Below are 25580 nucleotides of genomic sequence, written 5' to 3' on the forward strand. Positions count from 1 at the left end.
CCCATTAACCGGTTATAAAACCTAGCAGTAATGGCTGATTATTAACCAACACTGGTTATTGTTTTCGTGCTAGTGAGATACTTTCTTCTAGTATCCGTTCAAGTTCCTCTAACGTTTCTAATAATTAAGGTGGGAGTATACGATCGAGGATGCCTGTTTTTAATTAGTTATAAGCTTACAAAAGAACTAATAATGGGAGTGGAAAGATATAAGTAATAAGACACTACTAGTTAAATAGTTATATATCCGGCTAGGTCTTCTTCACATTATGCTGATAAAAAATTCCTCTAAAATCATGTGAGCTTTAGACAGCTGTTCTCCTACGATAACTCGTCTTATTCATCATCCTCTCGAACTCCCATAGCTTACTTTCTCTAGCCCATGTCAAGGCCTACTTTGCTAGCGTCCTCCCCAACCCCTTGCCCCTCATCTTCAAAGCGGCAATGGCGACGAGCGCACCTACCCTACCCTTCATCTCCACTCCGCTGATTCCTAATGCCAGATCTACCAATGCTCTGCTTCTCCTAATCCATCTTATTTCCGAAGCTCTCTTCCTACATGGCTCCAATGCTGCTGGCACCACCTTGCTACTTTTTAGTGTCCACTACCCACCACCAGTCCAACTGTCACTGGCATCTATCACTCTAAGCAATAACCCTACTCTTCTTCCTTCCCCAAGTTCCCTTCTATACCCAACGTACCACAATCCAAAACCGTCTAGTCTAGGGCTGCGTTGTTTAAAGCTAGCTTATTCTTAGTATTTTTTTATTTCTTAAACTATTAAGTGGTGTACTTTTTTAAAGAAAAATATATAGAAGTTCATCATTTTAGATATCCATCCTAAATAGCTATCATAAAAATTAAAAAATCTTTTATCTTTCATCAAGAAACAACACAACCCGTGTTCTAAAATCTTCAAGGTTTAGAATGGATTTTCTATTCAATGAATGAAGGTTACCGATTCCCTGGTTATCATCCAGCATACGTCAATTTTAGTAGATAAGAGAGAGATGCGTACCCATGTTGGCTAGATACATTGCTATTCAAGGGCAATCATAGATAGCCACTGAGCTATCACATGACACCCATGGCTCACATGTCCTCTTACACTTGTGACTTAACTTGATTATCTCACTTAATTAACCTAGTACACATACACATACTTATGCTATTTGCAAATTTGTCACTGTTTTTTTCTAAATTGTATGGATGTCACTCGAATGACAGTTTAGTGTTATACTCCCTTCGTCCCAAAACAAATCAACTTTTCAGTTTTTAGATATAATGTTCGACTCTTCGTCTTATTAAAAAATTACGATTAATAATTTTATTTTTATTAGATGATAAAACATAAATAGAACTTTATGTGTGACTATTTTTTTAAAATTTCTTGAAAAATTTTTAAATAATACGATGGTCAAACGGTCGACACAAAAACCGAAAAGTTGGTTTTTTTGAGATGGAGGGAGTATATTTTTGCAATTTTTCAGTGGCGGTTTTATAATAACATTTTAAACCAGTGGCAAATTTACAATTATCTCCAACATATATATATATATATCTAAAAGAGGTTTCCATTCTTGCACGCAATATATATACTTTTGATGTCATGTGGCCTACTTCTTGATTAGTTGTCCATGTCCTTTAGACACACACTCTCTCCAACCTCTCAGGGAAAGCCAGCTTGTAGTAAGGTGAGCCACTAGCTAACCCAGTTAGGCATAAACTTCTGCTCAAACACAGAAATGCCTGACCAAAATTTCTCTTGTTACAAGCTACTACAACATGTATGCAGCTGGAAATGCAAGATCCCAGCTGTGACACTGTTCTAGCTAACTAAGATGCATGCATGCATGGCTAAGTGTGAGATAATCAGTAGCGTGTGGCACGGGATGACGAGGATTATGCATGGCTAAAACCACCCATGCCCAACAGAAAGTGCTAATGACATCACATTACTGCATATGTAGCAATTGACATATTAAATTGGCCGGATGAGATAGGAACAAACAGCACAATCAAAACGATTATGATGCATGGCTAAAACCCTAGAAGGGTTGAGATAACAAATACTCTCAGCTCTTAACCCAAAAAAATCAGCTCCCCTATTAATGTTTTATAGCTTTGTAGAACAAAGTTTTTACTCATATGTACCAAAATATTGTTATCTTTCTGGTTAAAATTTAAATAAAAAGATGATCATATTTAAAGACGGAGAGAGTATTTTTCAAAGGCTAAGAGATATATGTTAATCCTAGAAGTCTCTTATCTCTTATACATCAGCGTTAATATCGAGGCCCTATCAATGATAATCGTACGTGTTCTTATGCTTACTAGGTTGTACATATAAGTGCCATGCTTAATTAATTAATTAATTAAGTGTCTCTTTCTTAAGATGTTCATGTTTCTTCTTGAAAAGTCTGAGTTAGGAAAGTAATTATTAGAGTAAAGGGACACGTCACCGAAGCTCGTGATCAAGCCGTATGGCAGTCTTCACGAGATACTCAACGTGTAGCTAGCTTGCCGGAGAGAATTTGCCTTTGTCGGATCATTTTTTTTTTCTCATGTTGCATGCAGATAAGCAATAACTAATTAATTATTGGTCATAGGAAATGCCTCCTATCTTTTCACTTCTGCTTATTCTTAGAAGCCAAAATTTAAATTTTTAACCTTAAATTCCGAGTTGATTTGGAGATTTTTTTATCATGGTTTATTTTTCAATCTTTATTTTCAGATCACTACGAACATGTATATATATAAAAGTCTCTTTCATAAATTTTTTTTATAAATATGTCGTTTGAGTTTTTTCCTGGAAAAACAAAAAAAATGATATATCTCGTATAGCGAAATTCATGTGATCCTAGCTATGGTTCTGATCACAAGCATCACGCGGTTTCAGTGATATATACAGCATCATGCATATGGATATGGTGCATCAGGGCTTGACCCTTTTCCTTTGTGTGACTTGTGACACTCGCTATTCACTATCTCCTCTTCTTGTTGTTTTTTTAATAGGAAATTAATTCACATACATATAATAGTACTATATATATATATATATATATATATATATATATATATATATATATATATATATATATATATATATATATATATATATATATATATATATGCACACATGCTATACTCGATCGCATTTTGAGAGTATATCCTCTTGATCATAGTGCCTAAAAACAATTCACACTCTAGAGTTCAAATTTTGTCCCGCAACATTTGGCCTAGAATCGTATTTAACGTGACCCTAAGTAAAGTGTACCATCAGAGAACATACCCTGGAATTTTGGTTTTCACTTTGGTTATATAAAAGAATGAAATAGAATGTCGCAAAATATCATCGCCTTCCTAAACTCAAATTAATACTCCATCTGGTTTATAATGTAAAACTTTTTAACCTTGCTAAGATTCATATGGACGCTAATAAACCTAGACATATATATAAACTATATATGTTTATCAATAAATGAATCTAGGCCAGCTACAATATGAATATTGTAACAAAAACAGTACTCCCTCCATATCAGACAACTTTTCAGTTTTTAGATATAATGTATGACTCTTTGTCTTATTTAAAAAAATTACGATTAATATTTTTATTTTTATTAGATGATAAAACATAAATAGTACTTCACGTGTGACTAATTTTTTTAAAATTTTTAATAAAGTTTTGAAATAAGACGGATGATGAAACGTTTGACACAAAAACCCAAATCTTGTTCTTTTTGGGACAGATGGAGTATATGCTAGTTGTACTTACCTTGGACTCTTCGTTTAGTATTTTTATATTTAATTTTAGAGTTCGAAATCAATAATTAGTAATCAGTATGAACTAATCCACTATAACCCATTGTAATTTAAAATAACCATTTAGCATATAATTAAAATAGTTCTTTCCAGAGTACTGAGTGATGACTAGTTTTTCTAATGATGTGGAGCTTCGCTTATCGTTCATCAGACGGAATAAGTCCCCCCGAGGTCCCTTAATTGTACCCGGAGTTTATCTTTCGCCCTCAAACCGAAATACTAGAAATATGCCCCCCTCAACATCTTATACCATGCAAACTTGGTCCCACAGCAGTATTGACTATGTTTTTCCCCGGTTTAGCCTACGTGGCGCTTGTGGGGCCCACCTGTCAGGGCGGTTGGTGCGGTGTTAGGACATGGAGTTACTCCGGTCAAGTTAAGACACGGGGGAATCCTCTCTCTCTCGGTAAGAACCCTAGCCGGGCGGCAATTGGGAAGCGGCGGCAGAAGCTAGCTCGATGCAGCGGCGACAAGATCAGTGTGGTGGCAACGAGGTAGCTGCGGCGGCGGCGACGTCAAGCATGTTCGTGGAAAGTGGTGGCGGAATCAATCTTGGTAAGTCACAAGTGACCTCATCCTATTTTGTTTGTTTCAGTTGGGCCAAGTTGAGAAATGAGAACCGTTGGTAGATTTGTTTGCTTGTGATGCTTGAATTGCCGAGGTGAAGTAGTATATTGGCGCACTAGCTCGAGGCTCAGTAATATAAGTGGTATGTGCTGGTGGATCTGGGTGGGTTCAATGTTGAGTTGGGGGAAGTTGAGTTGTTTTCCGTGTGGAGGTCAAGTATAATATTCACACACGTGGCTGATGCTCACCGATGATGTACTATCCACTCTAGTCTTGTAGTGTTTGTTAATTATATTGATGGTAGTACATAACCCTAATAGTAGTTTATTTATGTTGGACAGTACTTGTGAACTGTTTTTAATTGTGAAACTCCATGCAGGATAATTAAGAACTTACATTATGGATCCCTTGGATACTCTAGCTGTACGGTTCCATTTCAATGGTCAATTTGTCAGTAGCGGGAGACAGAAAGATTATTGTGGGGGGATGGAAGGAATGTCATACATAGATAGAGATAAGGTTTCACTGCCCAAAATTATTGGTCATCTCTGTGACCATTGCAAGGTAGCAGAGGGTACTTTACTTCATTGGTTATTCCTAGGGGAAGATTTGGGTGCAGGACTGCGTTTGTTGGTAGATGACAAGGCATGTGGGTTCATGTCAGATTGCATATGTGAGGGTGGTGTGGCCGAGGTGTACGCCGAGGAGCCAATTGTCATTGACTTGGATGAAGATGAAGACAATGATTATGAGCCAGAGATGGAGGTGGCAGTTGATGATGATTCAGATGATCAAAGGGGATGAGTTAGAGGGTGATAAGCTAGCAGTGAAGGGGAAGGGGAGCAAAGTGAAGGGCAAAGATGTTTTGACAGATGAGGTGCCACATGGTGACAAGAGCATAGTGCTATTTAGGGATAATTGTCCTTCTAGGGAAACCTCACCTATAAACATTGTTCTACCTTCTGAAAGTGAGGATGACAGTGACTACATACCTAGAGATGATTGTCCTTCCGATGATGATGAAGAGTCCAAGGAGATAGAGAGAAAGGACAAAGAGGTGAAGAAGAAGGTGAAATCTAGTGAGGTAAGTGACATGGATGAGGTGTTGTTTGAGGGGTTTAGTACTAAGCCATCTATGCAAGGTTGTTCCACAGAAGATGGTAATGACACCCCATATGCAGATATTGATGATGAGGAGTCATTTAATGAGGTTGGGAGTGATGGTGAGATTGTCAGAAGAAAAGGCACACATCCTAGGTATAAGAAGCAGCCAAGTGTGCCTGTCATTGAGTTAAGCATGAAGTTCAGTTGTAAAAAGCAGTTTAAAAAGGCAGTAATTAATTATGCTCTAGCTGAATGGAAAGTGATCAAATTCATTAAGGATGACCATAAGAGGGTGAGGGCCAAGTGTGACTGGGTAACATGTCCATGGGTCTGTTTGCTGTCTAAAACCACTACTTCTGAAAGCTAGTAGGTTGCAACATATGAAAGCCTTCATGCAAGCCCACCTAGGAGGGACAACAAGCTAGTGTCATCTGTGAGAATTGTTGAAAAGTATGGAAAATTCATTCTTGCCAATATAGGATGGCCACTATCTCACATGAAGGCCACTGTTCAAGAGGAGATGTTTGCAGATGCTTCAATTTCAAAGCTGAAGAGAGCCAAGGCAATTGTGATGAAGAAGGCATTTGATGTCACCAAGGGGCAGTACAAAAAATGTACAATTACCAGCTAGAACTGTTGAGGAGCAACCCTGGCAACACTGTTGTCATAAACAGACTCATAGAAGTGGAACCCCCTGTTTTTAGGAGGATATACATATGTCTAGAAGCATGCAAGCAAGGATTCATGGCTGGATGTAGGAAGGTGATAGGCCTTGATGGATGCTTTTTCAAGGGCTCAACAAATGGAGAATTACTGTGTGCTATCGGGAGGGATGCAAACAACCAGATGTACCCAATAGCCTGGGCAGTGGTGTACAAAGAAAACAATGAGGAGTGGGATTGGTTTTGTGACTTGCTGTGCAGTGATCTGAAAGTAGGGGATGGCAGTGGATGGGTATTCATATCTGACCAGCATAAGGTAATTAAATTTCTTCTTTACTTATTTGCGAGGTGAAACATATGAAGCATTGTCTAAATGGCATATTACCAATTGCAGAGTATTATTAATGCTATCTCTAAATGGGCACCTGAGGATGAACATAGAAACTGTGCTAGGCATATATATGCCAATTGGAAGAAGCACTTTCCTGACAAGGAGTAACAAAAAAAATTCTGAAAATGTGCCAAGGCTTCCTGCGGAGTTCTTTTCAACTTAGCTAGGGCCAAGCTAGCCTAGCTTACCCCTCCAAGAGCTCAAGCAATCATGAATACACACTCAGAGCATTGGAGCAGGACATGGTTCAGGTTAGGCTCTAACTGTGATTCAGTTGACAATAACATATGTGAGTCTTTCAACAAATGGATCCTAGAAGCTAGATTCTTCCTAATAATTACAATGCTTGAGACCATAAGAAGGAAAGTGATGGCAAGAATAAATGCCCAGAGAAGATTGTCTGATAGATGGGAGACTATTATTTGCCCTGGTATACTAAAAAAACCGAATGTTTACATTGTTGAATTTGCTTTCTGCCATGCTATATGTAATAGGGCTGACAGTTATGAAGTTAAGCATGGTCAACACAGGTTTGCAGTTCACCTAGATAAGAAGGAATGCTCATGTAGGTACTGGCAACTGTCAGGGTTACCATGTCCTCATGCTATTGCTTGCATATACTATAGGACTAATACATTTGATGGATGGGTTGCTCCATGCTATTTAGTGGCAGAATTCAAAAAAACCTATGCTCATTGCCTACTACCAGTTGAGGGCATGGCTAGCTGGCTAGAGGACAGTAGAGAGGCACTCAATGCACCAGGGTATATCAAAATGCCTGGGAGGCCTAAGACTGAAAGGAGAAGGGAGCCAAATGAACCAGCAAAACCATCCAAGGCATCATCAAAATTTGGCACTGTCATAAGATGCAGAACATGTAAACAACCTGAACATAACAGGACAAGCTACCACACATACTCACAAGGTACGTCCACAGCTCCTAGCCCTAGCACTGCACCTCCTAGCACAACTGATGAACCTGGTAGTGTTGGGTTTGCAACTACAAATCTGGTTGTCTCTAGCACACCAGGTAGCAGTAAGCAAGGTCTGAAAAGAAAGGCTGCAGATATTACAACTAGCACATCTGCTTGTCATGGTGCAACATGGACCTCTCCTATTAAAAAGGTATGTGAAATGTAAACCCTGAATATTTCCTAGCTTCTGACTTTGTACTGCTATTTGCTAACTTTTTTCCAATCCTACCAGGCAGCCAATAAGAAGAGTGCTCTCATCAAGGTTGTAACTAGTGCAAAGGTGTCAACCCAACTTGGTGGTTCAACCGTTGTTAATCTTCAAGCGCTACCACAATCACAGACTAGTTCAACTGCTTCTGTCAAGATCACCTCTAGAAAAGCATGTGTTAGTGTGCAAGCTGAGCAACCAGATGTCTTCAAGACCAAGAAAAAACCAACTGGGCCACTTATGATTATTCCACCCTGGGAATATGACAAACTGTGAAGTGTGATTGGGCACTGTTGTTGCACCTGTAATAGCAGACTACTAAGTCATGTCATTTAGGCATAAGCTATGTAATCTATAATAGCAGACTACTAAGGCCTATCATTTTGGCATAAGTTATGTAATTTGTGTTTGTATTTTGGGCATGTACCATGTTAACTTCCTTCTAAAACTCCCTGAGCTTATGTCAGTCTGCATTTGCAATGTGAACTTATGTGACTGTATTTTGCAAATGCAGGGTATTATTTTGCAATGTGAGCTCTCTGAGCTTATGTCAGTCCTCATGTTGTTGCTTCCAAATATTATGTGCCTATGTCAAGCTGCCTGCAATCAACATGCCAAATTTTGTTTGCAAGATAATTCCTGGAAATTGGACAGCTGGATTAAGTTACAATGTACTAGCTCACAAATTCAATGACCGCTGCACTATAATTCCAGCAATTACCGTATTGGCTAAATAGGTCAACAACATCCATACATAATTCAATACACTTACAACTATATTGCTGCTGAAACTAAAATCATGAGAATTAACCACCCTACATACACAAAGCAGCTTGAGTACAACATCTACCTCAAATTAACTTGTACACAAGTTACACAGACAGACAACCCAACAAAAGCAAAGGCATAACAAGCTGAACCGTCTGTCTCTCAAGCCTATAGTTAGTTGCCTTTAGTGCATTCATCTTTTCTTCATTCTATGCTACCAGAATGCTCAAATGCGCCAATTCTTTAATCTATTCGCATTGCTCTTCTTCCCTTGGTCTCAGTTCTTCAATACACCTCTCTAGCTCTGCCTTCTCCCTTCTAAGCGACAGAACCACATCTCGCAGATCATTCAATAGCTCTCTCAAAAAATTGCTTGACGGGGGGTCATACCAATCAAACAAATTGCATCCGGCACCCTAAACAACGAGCAAAACAACTCAAGAAACCACTTACCAAACATACATCCCAAAATAACCAAATCAATCAACTAACTCATTTACCTGATTGCGGCATCTGTAGTACCGGCGACCGGGATTATCCACGCTTCACGACGTCCACTGCGCCACTTTTGCACCACACCCACATATCACTGCCGGCTGATAATTGAACGGGCCTACTCGCGGCGGGATGGGAGCCCGATTGGAGGGATGTGATGAACCGGACGACCTTTCGCTCAACGAACTCGCCATTGCGCTCTTCTGGCCAGTGAGTTGGCGTCGCCATCGACGTAGCCATCACAGTTGCCGCTGCCTCTATCGTACCCACCGCCGCCTAGGGTTTGCTCTGAGAGGGAAAAAAGGGAGGCGGCACCGAGCAACGTCCCAACGACCGGAGTAACTCCGTGTCCTAACGCCGCACCAACCGCCCTGACAGGTGGGCCCCACAAGCACCACGTAGGCTAAAACCAGGAAAAATATAGTCAATACTGTTGTGGGACCAAGTTTGCACGGCATAAGATAGTTGAGGGGGCACATTTCTAGTATTTTGGTTTGAGGACAAAAGATAAACTCGGGGTACAATTGAGGAACCTCTGGTAGACTTATTCCTTCATCAGACCATTAATGATGTGGAGTTTCCATTTCCCAGTGTAGAACACGGCCCAGTTCAAGTATGGGCTTAATGGGCTTGGGCGAACACCCATCTAGAGAAAATATGGCCAGGTTGCAGGTTCTGCTCATGGGCTCATGTTCTGAAGGACTTAATGGACAGCCTCATATTTTTGCTTTCAATAAGCATAATCGAAATAATTTGTTAATAAGTAAAACTTTTATATACATGCTCTTAACAAACCATGTAAAAGCAAAGGAAGAAAGATAAATTATGATGAAAAATCTCAATTTCAACTCCAAATTTAAGTTTTGAAAATTTAAATTTTGGCTTACTTCTAACTAGGGGCATCGTTTATTTCTTTAATAACTAAAATTATTATAATTATTGTTACTTGATGATATATGACTATATGTCATCATCATATAGAAATGGAAAGTCATTTCTGGTTGGAGGGAGATGCCCTTGCTAGATCTAGCTGTATCCGTCTTATATATTGCTAGATTTGTATAGTGTATTTCGTTTATGAAAAAAGTTTTTAAGATCAACTCTGACCATCAGGTTATTCTAAAAAATATTCTTAGCATCTAGTACCGTTCTGAAAAAAATATATTTCTAGTTATGAATATAGACAAATAAGCAAAAAGTATTTTTTTTAAGAACGGAGCTCGAGTCATAAAAGGTATTTTAAAAATGAATCTATTGGTATAAGTTTTAGTTGCTAAATATATTTTTTATTTAACAAATTTTTTTTATCAAAGTCAATAAATTTTTAATCTTTTTCAACTTAAAATATGGCTTATCGAAGTCAACGGAGTATTATAGAGGATATCCAAGATGATCATGATCCAAATATGCTCCAGGCCTAACCCAATCGAATATCCTCTCGACGTTAGAGAAGATGCACAGAGCAGTAGTTGCGTTCAGGCCAAATTTGTTAACTTGCATGCACCACCTTTTTGCCTGTTTTGCAGACGTTAATTCTAGAACTTAATTACTTGGGCTTTTTTTACCTGAAACAAGACTAAACAAAATACTACCTCCGTCCCATAATAATCTTATTTTTTGTTTTTCCATGTCTAACGTTTGACCATTCGTCTTATTTGAAAAATAGTTAAGTATAAAGTAATATTCATATTTTATCATCTAGTAAGAATAGAAATATTAATCACAAAAAATTTTAAATAAAACGAATGGTCAAACATTGGACACGAAAAAACGAAAAATGAGATTATTATGGGACAGAGATAGTACATTTTTTACGCAATGAGAAAATCTCGATCTCCGCGTCAGCTAAAAGTAACATTTCATCTTCGTGATCTCAGCTCTCAAAAATAAAAATAACCCACTTTTACTATTGATCAAACGTTTGACTTTTGTTTTTCTGTCAAACACACGCGTAATACATGTGGGGGTTGAAGGGAGGACTTGTATGAGATTTTTTGACTTACATACATGGCTTCAAATTATCATCTAATGAAAGTGATCGGATTTGATTGATAGAATTAAAATTTTCAAACATTTAATCAATAGACGGACAAAAGTGAAAAAAATAATGGGATTCCTTGATCGTGTTCGTAATGCTGAGATAATCTCGTGTGTTGCTGCACAGAGAGAATTCTCTCATATAAGCGTGTTTTGTTTATTTGTTATAGCGGATTATTCCTGCAACGCTTTCAGAAAATACGAATTTTTTTCTCGAAAACATGCTTAAATTAGCACCCTTTAAACAATATGTGTTCTGTTATTTTTAGCTTTACAATGTAAGTTTTAATTGATCTTATAAATAATTGTTGTCCAACCATCGCATCCTCATTGGTTCTATTTGTTCTTTTCTTTTTGTTCTTTTTTATAACATACCAAGTTCTTTCAAGAACCTGCTCTTGCAAGATCCTTGGTTCCCTAATTTCCCTAGACGAAGTACTCCCTCTATGTGCTAAAATGAACTAGCTAACGTCGTAAAAAAAAAGTTTGGAGGCAGTAGTTTACAACTAGAGCATATGCCATCACTTCAGTTGTTCATGCTAAGGCTTGTCAGAAAGTCCAGCATACAAACACCATTACCATTGTCGGAAGAAACAAAAAGGAAGACTTGCAAGATGCCAACCTAACTAGAACTGGAATTGTTCCAAAAGTTCAGAGAATATATCATCTCGTGCCAACGAGTTCCATCACGCCAAAATTCTTAAACAAAAAGCTAATTAATTAATCATTTCGATGAGAACAATTAAAAATTAGTGAGAAAGTTTTACTGCCATGTCAAACGATGGGCTGGCTCAGCTAACACCAGCTCAAGTGATCCCATATTCTCATGGAATCATCATCAAAGCATGAACAGTACAAAAACTCTCTGGATGTTCAGAGCTTCTGGATCATGGAATATGCTCAAGGATATGTTTGCTGCTGCCTTTCTGTTTCAGTCCTCTCTTTGACGCTTTGTTGCATAGTTGGACCGAGTGTGTTTTACTCTTCAGCAATGGGAAAAAAGCACACTCCGTGTAGGCCGCCGTTCGGCAACACCCACAAGTTAAATCTCTCTCGTTTTCCACGTGCACGCTTTTTAAACTACTAAACGGTGTATTTTTTATAAAAAATTTCTATAGAAATGTTGTCTTAATAATTATATTATATTAATTTATATTATTTTAATAATAAATTATTAATTAATTATGTACTAATTTATTATTATCTTTTACGTGCCGGATAAATTAACTTATCACCCCCATCAGCCGAACACGGCCTGAGTCTGAAACGGCATTTTCTTTGGTTATTCTGCTTCCAGAAAATTGATGTTGACGATCCGAGTATTCCTATGAATCAGATGGATACGGTTTTCTATTGCGATGGTTACACTTGGCAAAGTATGGAAATGCTGACATACACAAAATTTGGGATGTGTAGGTTGTTGGATGCAAAACTGAGGCAGAGCTAAGAAAGTATGGCACGACACAACTGTGATCGAAAATCGTATAAACAACTTATGTTTTTTTATGACGATGTCCCGAGTAGTTGTTACTGCTACTCCACTAAAAAGCTCACATGGACAACAGTGGTGGGTACTTACTCGTTTAGATTAATTGTCAAGAATTGTGGAGTCATGTAGCAGTACACCATCATCAATGTTGTACAACCCCTATTTCTCTGCATGCCTAAGTTGCAACCATGGCCAATATGGCATATGCTCCAAAATATTCCAGACTTAACCCCTTGCACTCCATGTGACGAATGCATGTCTCTCTCACCTCTTCCATTCCATTCCATTCCATTCCCTCCATAAAATCAAACAATTGCCATTGCAATGCATTTGCAAATCTCTCATACCATAGAGAGTAGTTGATGATTAATTGTGTGTGAATTGGGGATTTGTGTTTGATTAGTTTGTGAGGGATGAAGTTTGGGAAGAGGCTCAAGAAGCAGGTGGAGGAGAGCCTCCCGGAGTGGAGGGACAAGTTCTTGGAGTACAAGCGCCTCAAGAAGCTCGTCAGGCTCATCTCCTCCTCCGGCTCCGGCGATGGCGGCCGCGGCGAGGCGGCTTTCGTGCGGCTGCTCGACGGCGAGGTCGACAGGATCAACGCCTTCTTCCTCGAGCAGGAGGAGGAGTTCGTCATCCGGCAGAGGGTCTCGCCCGTCTCTCTGCATTGTTTCTGCAGCAGCAAGATTTGGCCTTCTCTTTTTTCTCTTTCTATTGGATTGGTGATTGTAAGCCGCGTGCATTGTCGGTCGCAGGAGCTGCAGGAGACGGTGGAGAAGGCGGCCGCCGGCGGCGGCGGCGGAGGACGGCGACCGGCGCCGGACGCGGCGGAGATGAGGAGGGTGAGGAAGGAGATCGTGGACTTGCACGGGGAGATGGTGCTGCTGCTCAACTACAGCGCCGTCAACTACACAGGTTCGAGTTTGATCTCAGTTTTCAAATTACAAGTTTCAAACTTGGAGGCGAAAACTTTCAGAGTTTTCTTAAACCACTCGTGAAAGAGATTTTAAATTTCAAATGTTTCGATGGGTCCTGAACTCCTGATAGAGCAGAATAGTACCAGGGGGAAAAAAACAGATTTTTAATTTAAAAATCCAATTTTTGCGCAAACAAGTGGGCAGCTGTGTGCTCAATAACTTGTGATACACCGGTACTAATAACAACGACTGTTGACTTAGAAATTTCTTGTGTATCGATCACTGTTGAAGTTAAGACTTGTCGTGGTTGTCCCACGTGAGTCAACGGTCTCCTCTGGTTGCACATTTTTCAGACTACCAAAAATTTAGAGAATAATTAACATTTTATCACTCTTGCATTTGATCATAACAAATTTATCATTAATTTATTATTAGATCCACGTATTATAGGTACATGAGGGTCCACGTGTAATAGACAGCGGATGCTAAATCTGTTATGGCAAAAAGTTAAATGCCTTTGTCTACATTAACAAAACAGATTTATTTACATTTATATATTATAGACATTTTTATAGGGCAAGTATGTAATCATCTTTTTTTTTTACGGTTGGCTGTTGAAAGATATGCTCAATCTTTTTGCTTACGCTTGTAATTATTATTTTTAGATGGTTAATAACACGTGTATAAAAGTTTAGACATAAATGATGATGATGGACCATGAAACTTCAGGCTTGGCGAAGATCCTGAAGAAGTACGACAAGCGCACCGGCCGCCTCCTCCGGCTGCCGTTCATCGAGAAGGTGCTCCGGCAGCCCTTCTTCACGACGGAGCTCATCTCGAGGCTCGTCCGCGACTGCGAGGCCACCATGGACGCCGTCTTCTCCTCCTCCTCCTCCTCCACCGTGGCAGCAACGACGGCGCCGGCCGGTGACCGGCGGACGAGGAAAGCGTTCACCGACGTCGACGCCGGCGTGGCTCCGATGGCAGACCGGCAGGGCATCTTCCGGAACACCGTCGCCGCGCTGGCGACGATGCAGGAGCTCCGGAGCGGGAGCTCGACGTACGGATGGTTCTCGCTGCCGCCGATGGCGGCGCCGCCGGCCTCGCCGGACTCCGGCGTGCTGCAGTCCATTCAGATCGCCGATCCGATACTCATCTGAAGGAGAATGGAAGCACCCAGAGAAATTTTTTTATTTTTTTAAACTTTTTTAATAAATAATTTTATTACTAAAGCACTGGAGAAAATATTCTCACCAGGTGAATCTTTTGGTCACGCCACCAACATTAACGCCATGCCGACTAGGACAACCAAAAGGTTCAGTATTAAAAAATTATCCGGTGGTTTAGTAATAAATTACTTACTAAAAAGGTTAATAAAAAAATTAGCACCCAGACCAGCTGCTCGAGTTTTTTTTTTCCTAAGCCTAATTGCCGGTACTAGATTGTACGAAACGAGTAATGGAGAGATTAGCGATGAGCAAGCTAGTTTGTCTACTTGTAAACTCACATGTAAGAGGTAGAGGACATGTATACACATATAAGAAAAATTCTTCAGCGAAGTCCATCAGTGTGTTGGCTTTTTTTTTAACACTGGCATGAAACATTTGTCACTCAAGAACAGACAAAAATTAGACTTTTAGCAAGATCACAGGATGCACAGACAGAAAACGGCCACATTCTACACCCTGCATCACCTATGTAGCTTTCTATAGTTTATACAATTCAATTCATTCAGGCATCCGTCACGCCCCCATTGCCTCAACAGTCTACACTCAAAATGCTGCAATGATTTGAAGTTATTGGAAGGAGTTTTCCCAGATTGATCGATTGCAGTCGGATGGTAATTACAGAATTCAACTTCAAGATCAAAACAGCTGATTCAACATCTCCGACCAACGGCACTTGTGCACATCCTAGATACCTTCAAAACGATCACACACTGAGCCTGGTGTGCCTTCTTTCTGTTCTATGAAGATGTCGACTTCCGCCGCACTACCAAGTCATCAGCCGAGTAATACTCAGCAATAAGGCGGTACATGTACGATGGACTGTGCCCTCCACTATATAAAAGTAGTTTACTATGTCAGCAAAGGAACCCGCAGTGGTTTTAATATAAGGGTAATGATTATACAGACTTTATAATAATGGTTGGCATATGTATAAATGCTGTATATATTAGTTCAACAATAAGTCAGAAATAACAATAATCAATTGTAGTTGTTACACATAAGGACCATGTGATATAACTGGAGTTTCATGCCTACACAATGTGCATGATGTATTATGCCCGAAGTATAATGTCATAGCATATAGGGCAGAAATGTTCTCCAGTTTAGTTGATGGTGTATGTGCTGTGCCATACCCAACTACTAATGCAAGCAGTATCAAGTACCATGAATGGATAAGAAAAACCAGCACAGATGACTTACGTATCAGTGATGAAAAGGCTCACAAGCTTTGGTGGCACATAGTCAAATGTTGGATTGACAACATTCAGAAGAGTGCCATCCTGAGTACTGCAGTTCATGCAATTTGAGAATTCGCCAAAGTCAAGCAGATCAGATGGTGATTTAAGTTCATTCAGTAAAACCTCCGGGTTGTGTGGATACAAAGGACACAGCTGCCACGTGAAGGAAGAAAAAAGAGTTAAGTTTCTAGACATTGTGATTCAAACCATTATTAATGCTACCAGGTGATGTGAATGTTCAAATAGGGAACATCATTTCTTTATATGATGACTGCTTACAGAAATATTCATAGCTTCAAAGGTTTAAATGCCTTCTCTTGAACATATAAGTGGGATCTTAGTAAAATATTGGTTACTATTATCAACAGTCAGAGGCCATAGTTCTAATCTTCACAAGGACAAGGTATTTTGTTGTAGAACTATAGAAGAAAAAGAACAGGAATGAATGCAGTTGCTGACAGACACATTGAGCGTAAGCCCAATCTTAACTACTGAAGCTGCAAGTATCAAATAAATGACCTCAGAGCAGAGATAACTAGAAGATTTGTAAGGAACAGCAAATAATGACAAACAATTTGCATTGGACTTCATGAATTAGAAATATCTGGCTATATCATAATTAGTGGGATCCTATTGTGTGATGATTGCATTACATCATGCCAATTGGAGCCTACTTTGTCCAGTCAACAATTCATAGGGACAAGTGAGTTAATTACATGGCAAGAACAACAGCAATAACAACAACATGAGCATTTAGTCCCAAGCAAGTTGTGGTGGGTTGGAGATAAAACCAAAGTCACAACATGTGAACCAAAAGTACTACTTAAAATAATTAACGCAGGAGTAGTACAAGTTAAAAAAAGTGATTTTGGGTTAATAACATCAGAATGCACAAACTGATATTATTGGGCCAATGATAGCATGACATAATCTATCCTTTCAAGATAATGGGACAGTGTATGCTTTATTTAGTTAGGGAATAAACATCTGGGCATGGAAAGCCATAATTAAATGCACAATATACAGAAATCAACCTTGTGACTGCCAGCAACAACAACAAAGGGCACAGCATGCCTTTGAGCAGCGAGAGCAACCATATTCATTCCTACCGGCGCAATAACACCACCATTTGCCATTATGGCATGTGCTCCAACTATAACCTATAAGAGGAATCAGAAGTGTTATTATATTTCTAATAAATACAAGAAAATATAAACAATAATAATCACCCAGCAGGCATACCATGTTAACACGGGAGATCATAGCAAAGACTGCAGAGTCTGTTATAACAGTAGTTTGTACACCCTTCTCAACCAGCTCTTTTGCAAGAACATGTCCCTGATATCTGATTCAAACATTCAAAAGACAACAATGTATGAAGCGAAAGGTGATTCTACCTATAACTAAACGTTTCACATCAAAGTTAGCAAAGTGCACAGACCTTGGAGCACCTTCAGCAACAAATACACGAAATGATCGTTTTTTCTCCTTAGCAGCATACAGAAATTCTTTCACAGTCCTAGAGCGACCTAGAGTTAGAATTACTTCACTGTATCAAAGAAAAACAGCAGTCAGCTACATTAACATTTGTATAAGGTATATATGTTCGGAGTGTCCTTCAGTATTAAAAGGATAATAGAATCAAATTCTTATAATAATAAATACACAAGCATTATAGCTGACAGATTCTTTAAACAAAATAATGTACACAAGCCCAGAAATATTACTACAGTTATTCATAGGCTTAATTATGTAGTACTGGTATCGCAGAGCCATAGGCACAGAATGCTCTTCTTAAGTACTCTGGTCATGAACAAAATGCCATTTTGGATAATGTTTCAAGACAAACATTAAAATGTTGAGCATCAATACATTTTCTACATAGAATCAAAAATATTTTTTGAATATTTAGTTTAGATGCATGAAAATGTATACATTTGTCTCAAAAAGTACTTGCCTAATATTATCAGCTTTTCCGAATATTTTGAAACAGAAATTAGTGGCCAAAGTTGCATTTGAAGGGCCATATCAGTTTATTTATATTGATAGATTTTAGTGACAGACGAAGGTAGTGTAAGAACCAAATGGTACAGATAACAGGTTATTTAGTCATTAGAGTATGGCAGACAATAATCTATTCAAAATTTGATGAATGCTTCCCTGAATACACATGTCAAACAGCTTAAAAATGATTTTCACCGTGCAAGTACTTCACACAAGCATATATGAAATTAGTTCATCTTAATAGTAACAACATTGTACTGTCGGCAAAATGAAATCATACTTCTGGTGAATATGTTCCACAGCTTGCTCAGAAATCTGGTCATAGCACGTATCAATCTCATCAATTAGATCACCAATGGCTGCAATCACATCATGCTTGAGTTTCCTAGATTTTGAGCTCTTATCTCCAGCTGCTCACATGGAACATATAGAATTTCAGAGGCAAAAGAACATAAATGAATATACAGGCCCTAAAAAGGTAACACAAACTTAACAATAAATTGCCCATATAGTCATATGTCAAAAAGCTATATAACTCTAAATAAATTTATAAAAAAATCATAATGCCTGTACAAGAGTAAGATGAGCATTAAAAAGATTGTGAGAAAAATATACATTTCCCATCAGAGTCCCCAGTCGACGATGCAGAACGAGAAAGTCCAGTGTTCACAGGAATATCTTCCAGAAGTGTCTGCAAAGACGGTGCCCGGAGGGCATTTCTAGCATGGGCAGCAAGGACAGCAGCAGATAAGGTAGGGTGATCATCATTTCCGCTGTCATATTCATCATCACTGTCAGCAGTCACTGAGAGTCCTTCAATACCAACTGCTGTAGAAGATATATCCTCCTCTTTTATTATATGCAAAACACGTCTCACAATATTTCCAACAGCAAGTTCTGCAAAGAAACAAGAGATTGATATCAGCCCACATTGCTTAGAATCAAAAGGATGAGTGATGTATTATATAACAAAAAATTAAAGCATTAGAGGTAGCTACAAGCTACTTACATAATATTTGCTACTCTCCTAGTCTCCTATACATACATGGAAATTGAACTAATCAGTCATTGCATTATACAATGCATTATGATGAAAGCACCATTCTGACATCCAAAGAATGAATAATCAACTGGGTAACTCATAAGACCTGCTGACAGATATATATGATCTATAGATGATTTTTTAGCAAGGAACATTTAACTATCTTAGCTGATAAATATTCAAAATATTATTGTACATTTGTAATGAACCTACATACTGGAAAGAGAGGAAATAAAGAATTAACAAACATCCATTGAAATGAACAGGTTAGATTCATGAGATCGACATACAAAGAAGAATTCTTTCCTCTTCCAAAAAAAGCCAGAGAAAGATAATGAAATGCTTTTGTTGATACACATGCTCTGATGGAAGGGCTTGTAGTTTCCCAGGAATGGTGGTTTATTATCTCTCCACTTGTATGTCATATTCATATACCAAAGGTGACAGTCATAAAACTGGACATATGCTTGATCAGACATGGATTCCATACCATTCGGAGACAATCAGTGTTTGGTAGTGACAGACTAGACATATAGACCCTCATCGTTTGGCAGCATACTTGCAAACGAGAAATAATTTGTGAATAAATTATATATATATATGTTCTTATAACAATCTAAAAGCAAATGCTGAAAAATAATCTAAGATGAAAAAAGACCCAAAATCAACTCCAAAATCAAGGTTGGAAAATTCAAATTTTGGCTTATAAGCATAAGCACAAGCGAAAAGATGAGGCAGATGCAGTACCCAATACACTACGAATTAAGTTGATTTGCAAGATAAAAGGTTCTACCATTCTATTGAATGGTTCTTGTCCAATAGTATTTTGATTGCCACTTCCTTTTTGAGAGACCAAACATAGGCAATGAAGAAAAGTTTTCGAATTCAAACTCAGGCAATCTATTTCCTAAGAAGTTCATATATTCTGCGAACCCTCCTTATCTAGAACCATGCATTATCTAGAGAATTCAGGTAAACCACGCCAATAGATATACCAACGGGATTATGGCAAAAAAGAAATACGCTAAGCATTGGGCGCACCGATGGGGTTGGCGGCGATGAGCTGCTCCCCGACGCCGCGGATGGCGTCCGCGAGCGCCGCCGCCTGGTTGGTGCTGCCCATGCGGTGCTGCGACACCACCGACCGCAGCAGCTCCGCCGTCTGCCGCGCCACGGCGTGGGACCCCTCCACCTTTCTGCCCCCACCCACCCCACCCACCACGCGCGGACATGAGCCGAGTGCGTCAAGAGGCGAGGCAAAATCGAGGCAACGGAACGGGGCAGTGCGGAGGGAGCTGCTTACCGGCGCTTGAGCTTGAGGACGAACTCGCTGACGAGTGGCTGCACGTCCGGCATGGCGGCGAGCGGGATGGGGAGGAGCTCCGATTCGGCGGCGAGGCGGTTAGGGTTTTCGGGGAGGAAAGGGGGAACGAAGGAGATGTTGCAACAGAGGCTGAAACTTTTACGAATTTCACAAATTGGTCCTCTGCTCTATTGCAGGAGTATATGTTTGGGCATACAAATGACTTTAAATCAAACTAAAAAGGTTGTGAAACAACTTTTAAAGTTGTATATCTCGTCAGGATTTATATATATTTTTGCAAAGATTTTTCCAATCCAAATTTATCTACTACTATTACAAAAATATAGAATATTTTTATTGTTCGTTTTTGACAGCGACATAATCCAATGATCCGAAGCATTTCTAGCGCGCAATGACTAGACATAATTGCTGCATAACCCGATAGATAAGGTGTGTCTCAATAAGTGTGAGGTCGTAGGTTCCATCCCTCTGGTGAGTCTTCGTTTATTTCTTTTATGCACGCTAGCGAAACGTTTATGTTGCGGGAAGCCATAGTATTTTTACCGTAATGAGTCAGATATTAATGAAAAAAGCCTATTAGACTAAATGATTAAATCGTATAGTTAATAATGCGGAAGTCGCAAGCTCGAGACCTGCATGGGCCGATAATAATAACTTTACTATTATTTATCTACATAAATAATTTTGTATATTTTAACATATTCTCATTTCTTGTGGATCATTTTTTTCATATATTTTACACATTCATTATAATATCTTATGTATATTTTTTGTATTTTTACGCTTTCTATTTTTGTGTCTATTTTTCTACCCAATCTCAAATTTATTTTTTATTAAACGTTTTGTTTCTTTCTACTCACTCTCATTTATGTGTGTTTCTCTACCTAATCTAAAATTTATTTTTTGTGTTGTTCTATACAATCTTTTTTGTGTTTTATTCTGCACAAAAAAAATTGTGTTTTCCTACTTATTCTAAAATTTCTTTTTGTATTTCTACACAATCTCAAATTTTCTCTAGTGCTACTTTCTCAAATTTCTTTTTTATGTTTTTTCTATTTCTACATTCTTAAATTTATTTTTAAATGCTAAACTATTTGCTTTTCTATATTTCTGCATTCTTAAGTTTATGAAACATCTTATGAATTTATAGGTTTTCTACTGGTATATTCTCAAGTTTGAAACATAGTAGTAATTCATTTTTAAGTTTTGAATGAGCATATATCATGTCACGTAAAATGTCTCTGCACTTCTTAAAAATGCCCTCTCGTATGGTGTTCGGTATAGATTTGTATAACTTTATAAAAATATATTTTCATTAATATTTAAATAAAATAATATATTTACTATGATAAAAATAAAATTTTATTTTGTCGTACGTCAATCTGTCCGAATCCGTGACCGCACAACTAGGTCTACCTCAGTTGGAGAGAAACAATATTTTTTCCGTAGTTGTCACAAGGACAAATTCATTGACTCGGACGATAAGTTGGTGTCATGATAGAAGAAGAGGATTGTGCAGAACTCAACGTAAAAGTGGTCGATGGCCTAGACGAACACAAGTGACCTAAGCATCTCCCAGCAACAGAACAACTCCTTAGCTTCATGAAATTCAAGGGTAATTCAGATTTCAGTACCAACCCGCCAATACTAGCACCACTCGCTACCGACACTGTAATAAAATAATTTTAAAAATGAAAATTAAAAGGTTCTCAGTAGTCAAATAAAATTGAATGTTTGCATCAAATAAAAAAATCAAATGGAGTAGGACTTAGAGAACTGGGTTTAGAATGACATGATAGGGTTTAGTGTGCCTCTATCTTTTTTTTTCTCAAAAGATCACTTATCTTATTTAATTAGTTTATGATGTCGAGCATAATTTACTATCTTCAACTATAACCTTATTGATGCAACATACGCTTCTCAAATCAATTGTATGTTGACCATAATTTATTATTCCTGACATGATGAGCAGTTTATTTTCAAAATGTACTTTACTTTTGACAATTAAAATTAACATGTTGCAACGCACTGCCGTTTTTTCTAGTATAGATATAGTTTATGAATGTGTCCCCTACCCTTCTCTTTGGTAAATATAGTGAATGACAAAATGAAAAAACAATTATACATTAATAGAAAGACAAAATAGAGAATTAGGCATCATTAGATTGGAAAAATAACAAAAAATACAGAAGAAAGAAAAGTCAAATCCACCATCAAACCGTGGTGGATAACTGAGAAAATAAGACTTGAAGTATATCCGGTCCATTCCATGACGAGGTTAGTGATGGCACATCCACACCCAAGAGATGTTTCTTATTTTGTGAATATTTTTATTTAAAAATTCAAAACTAAGCTCTACCAAAAATTTATTTCTAGATTTGAACATTTTGGTCGGTTCTAACTAGACTGATATGGTAAGGGTTATTTCACACCAGTCTAACTAGAGTGGCTCTACACCAACCCCTCATGGTGTGGTCATGTTATTTGGACACGTTAGGTAGAGTGTGTGGCCAAAAGTTTTAGATTTGTCACCACTAGAGAAAGACCTTGAAAGCACACTTAAAATAAAAATGAATAACAAATTACCATCAACGACAATGAACCTAGGGGGTCTATATTTGACAAATTCAGTGAGCCCAACTATTATCACTACCGGAAAATAATCCTATGACACTGTTGCTTGTGCACCTCAACCTAATCCGTGCCTGTCAAAAATTACAAAAATAGAGCTCTATTAAATTGGGCCAAGTTGACGTAATACATTGACATTTGTATGTTCAATATGAGGTATGTCGACACGGTCCAAATCAACAAGGATCTCCACTTTGATAGGTCTGGCCAAGAGAGAACCTATCGAACTGGGAGAGTTTGACATAGCCCACAAATCTGATATGATAGGGAGGCAGTCTATCGAAGTTTGATAGAGCCCGCACTGGTGTATAACTCTGTCTGATAGGGCCCTGTGATTTGTCCTCTATTCGATAGGGACCTATCACCCGCGCAAAGTTCGACTAAGCCCTAATTTTACAAAAAAAAAATTCTCACTGACGTATATTTTTTGTAATTTTATTTAAATAATAATATTTTTTAAAAAATTCCTATCTTTACTACCTCCACCTGCTTAACTTTGTCACCAAGCAGACCCCTACTCACCCGGGGGCATGGACCTCTTGAAGCCGCCACTACTTCATGGACAAGATGTTGCCCCCCAATTCCTCATCATTGGTGCAAGGAGGTTTGATCCGGGGGCATAGATGATGTGAACGTGAGAGAGGGGGATGGGATCATGATCAACGTCGGAGTAATTTAACTAATCAGAATATCAAAAGTAAGTAACAAGGTCATCAAAGTCATTTTAGAAAAGAGGTTAGGTTGACCTAGCACTACCATAGAAGAGGCATTCGTGCATGTTATTAACCCTCATCAGTGTTGGGTATTGATCTTGCACGAATTTTCAATACGGATGAGCACAACCTATTTATGCCATATATGAGAACCAACACTGATAAGGTCACAAGAATTAATAAAAAAAGCAGTTGGTTCAATGCCGATGCGTGCATCGAGCTCGAGTGCTCCCTCCACCTGGCCACCCACATGAAGCGCATGGAACATCAAATACCAAGAACTAGTTCAAACCTAATAGGACCCTAGGAACCCCATGTCACATATGAAACCAGAAATATACACATCTCAAACCAAGAACCAGGAATAATCCGAATGGTGTTGTGTCAGTTCGGATGTATATTCTTACTCAGTATGCACCCTATTGCATTATTTCTATATTTTTTTCTTAAATGTAATTAAAGGTTGGACAAAATTTTCAAAGGCGTCCATTCAATAGCAATCGTCATCAGGCAAACCCCCGTTCATTATCCCAACTCGATCGTACAGTGGCACAGTGTGGCAACTGGAAATCAATAATTGATCTGATCGAGCCTCAACTATAATACCTTCGCCCTGAAATAAAATCATTTTTTAGTTTTTTTACAATATTTTGACTTTTCGTCTTATTTGAAATTTTTTGCGATTAATATTTTTATTCTTACTAGATGGTAAAATATGAATAGTACTTTATGCGTGACTAATTTTTTTAAGTTTTTGTATAAAATTTTTAAATAAGACGAATGGACAAACGTGGACACGAAAAAACGAAAAATAAAATTATTATGGGACGGAGGTAATACTAATCCACATGTGTCACGGTTGGTGTTGGGTTTGGTTAGCTAGTGGCCTTCTGATCGAATCTCAGCATGGAAATCTCGCTCTAGCCATACTGGCACGTGATTCGTGCGCCGATATAATACCTGATCGATCGGATCGTGTGTGACCGTGACACTCTTTCCGAATGTTTTCGTTTCTTGCAATATACGAAATTTACTTTTTATTTCTTCTAATTTTGGTCATGGTTAAAACACATCCACTGGAATAATTTAATTTGTTAATACATTAGTAATTAAATACTTTAATTTATAAACATGCATGAGAAATTGCTAAGCATATCAAACACACATCTGTAATGGCTTAGAATATGTTTATTCTGTGGACTAGTTACGATGGTTTAGAGCCAATCCAAAATCATGAGATAGGTTAGTTATAATTTTTTTTGTTTGGTTCAAGAGATGGGTTGAAGGAATGAGTTGAGGTCTGTTTTTTTTTAGATAGAGGAATAATAGAATGGGATGGAGTGAGCATGCGACATGTTTGGATGGAGGGATGGATGTGTAATGACTTGATGTGGTTAACTTCCCATAGTGTGTTGATGATGTTGCCTTCACAATGATAGTTCAAATAAAACAATAAGTTTTATTTATATTTAAAAAATAACCCATCATATTTGTATTAATATTAATGAAGTAATATCTAAATTACCTGCTATTTTAAATTATAATAGACCAAATAATAATCTATTGTGTATGTCATTTTACCAAAAATTAGATAATACAAATAAAGATGATCCCAGGTATATCGTAGACAAAGTGGGACGGAGTCGTCTAGTCATTTTTTACGGATCATCTTATCCCGGATCTAAGGAAATATTATCTATCCGGGTTCATCACATCTCATCTCATCTCATCTATGAACCAAATATCCATAAAAATAGAATGACTCTGACCTAACCCAAAAAACCTTGCAACCAAACATATCATCAGTCAACCGTTCCAACCTCACGGTCACACACACATGAACCCTCATTAGTAACAGATCCTCGACCTCAAATGCCATAGATATTTCACATCTGTAAACAACTCTAAATGATAAGTTGATATTTCACATCTGTAAACAATTCCAAATGAAAAGTTGTTAGTGATAGG

At 38.2% G+C, this 25580-nt stretch overlaps 2 protein-coding genes across 2 annotated transcripts; one reads left to right on the forward strand and one right to left on the reverse strand.

Moving 5' to 3' along the window:
• The first annotated feature begins 12798 nt into the window (after window positions 1-12798).
• On the forward strand, window positions 12799-15225 carry LOC102700834 (SPX domain-containing protein 3-like). Its single transcript, XM_006662256.3, is given in 5 exon segments — window positions 12799-13161; window positions 13270-13429; window positions 14161-14564; window positions 14567-14603; window positions 15167-15225. Coding segments are annotated over 5 exon segments (891 nt in total). The 5' UTR covers window positions 12799-12930.
• On the reverse strand, window positions 14968-20391 carry LOC102706130 (translation initiation factor eIF-2B subunit beta). The gene is made up of 9 exons (XM_006661676.3): window positions 20248-20391; window positions 19986-20140; window positions 18518-18799; window positions 18183-18312; window positions 17340-17447; window positions 17141-17243; window positions 16933-17058; window positions 15861-16051; window positions 14968-15491 (listed from the first exon to the last, which is right to left on the reverse strand). Exons 1-9 carry the CDS (start codon window positions 20298-20300, stop codon window positions 15398-15400), a joined length of 1242 nt encoding a protein of 413 aa, XP_006661739.2. The 5' UTR covers window positions 20301-20391; the 3' UTR covers window positions 14968-15397.
• Window positions 20392-25580: the final 5189 nt, after the last annotated feature.

This window comes from Oryza brachyantha, chromosome 10 (genome assembly GCF_000231095.2).
Source record: "Oryza brachyantha chromosome 10, ObraRS2, whole genome shotgun sequence".
NCBI lineage: Eukaryota > Viridiplantae > Streptophyta > Magnoliopsida > Poales > Poaceae > Oryza > Oryza brachyantha.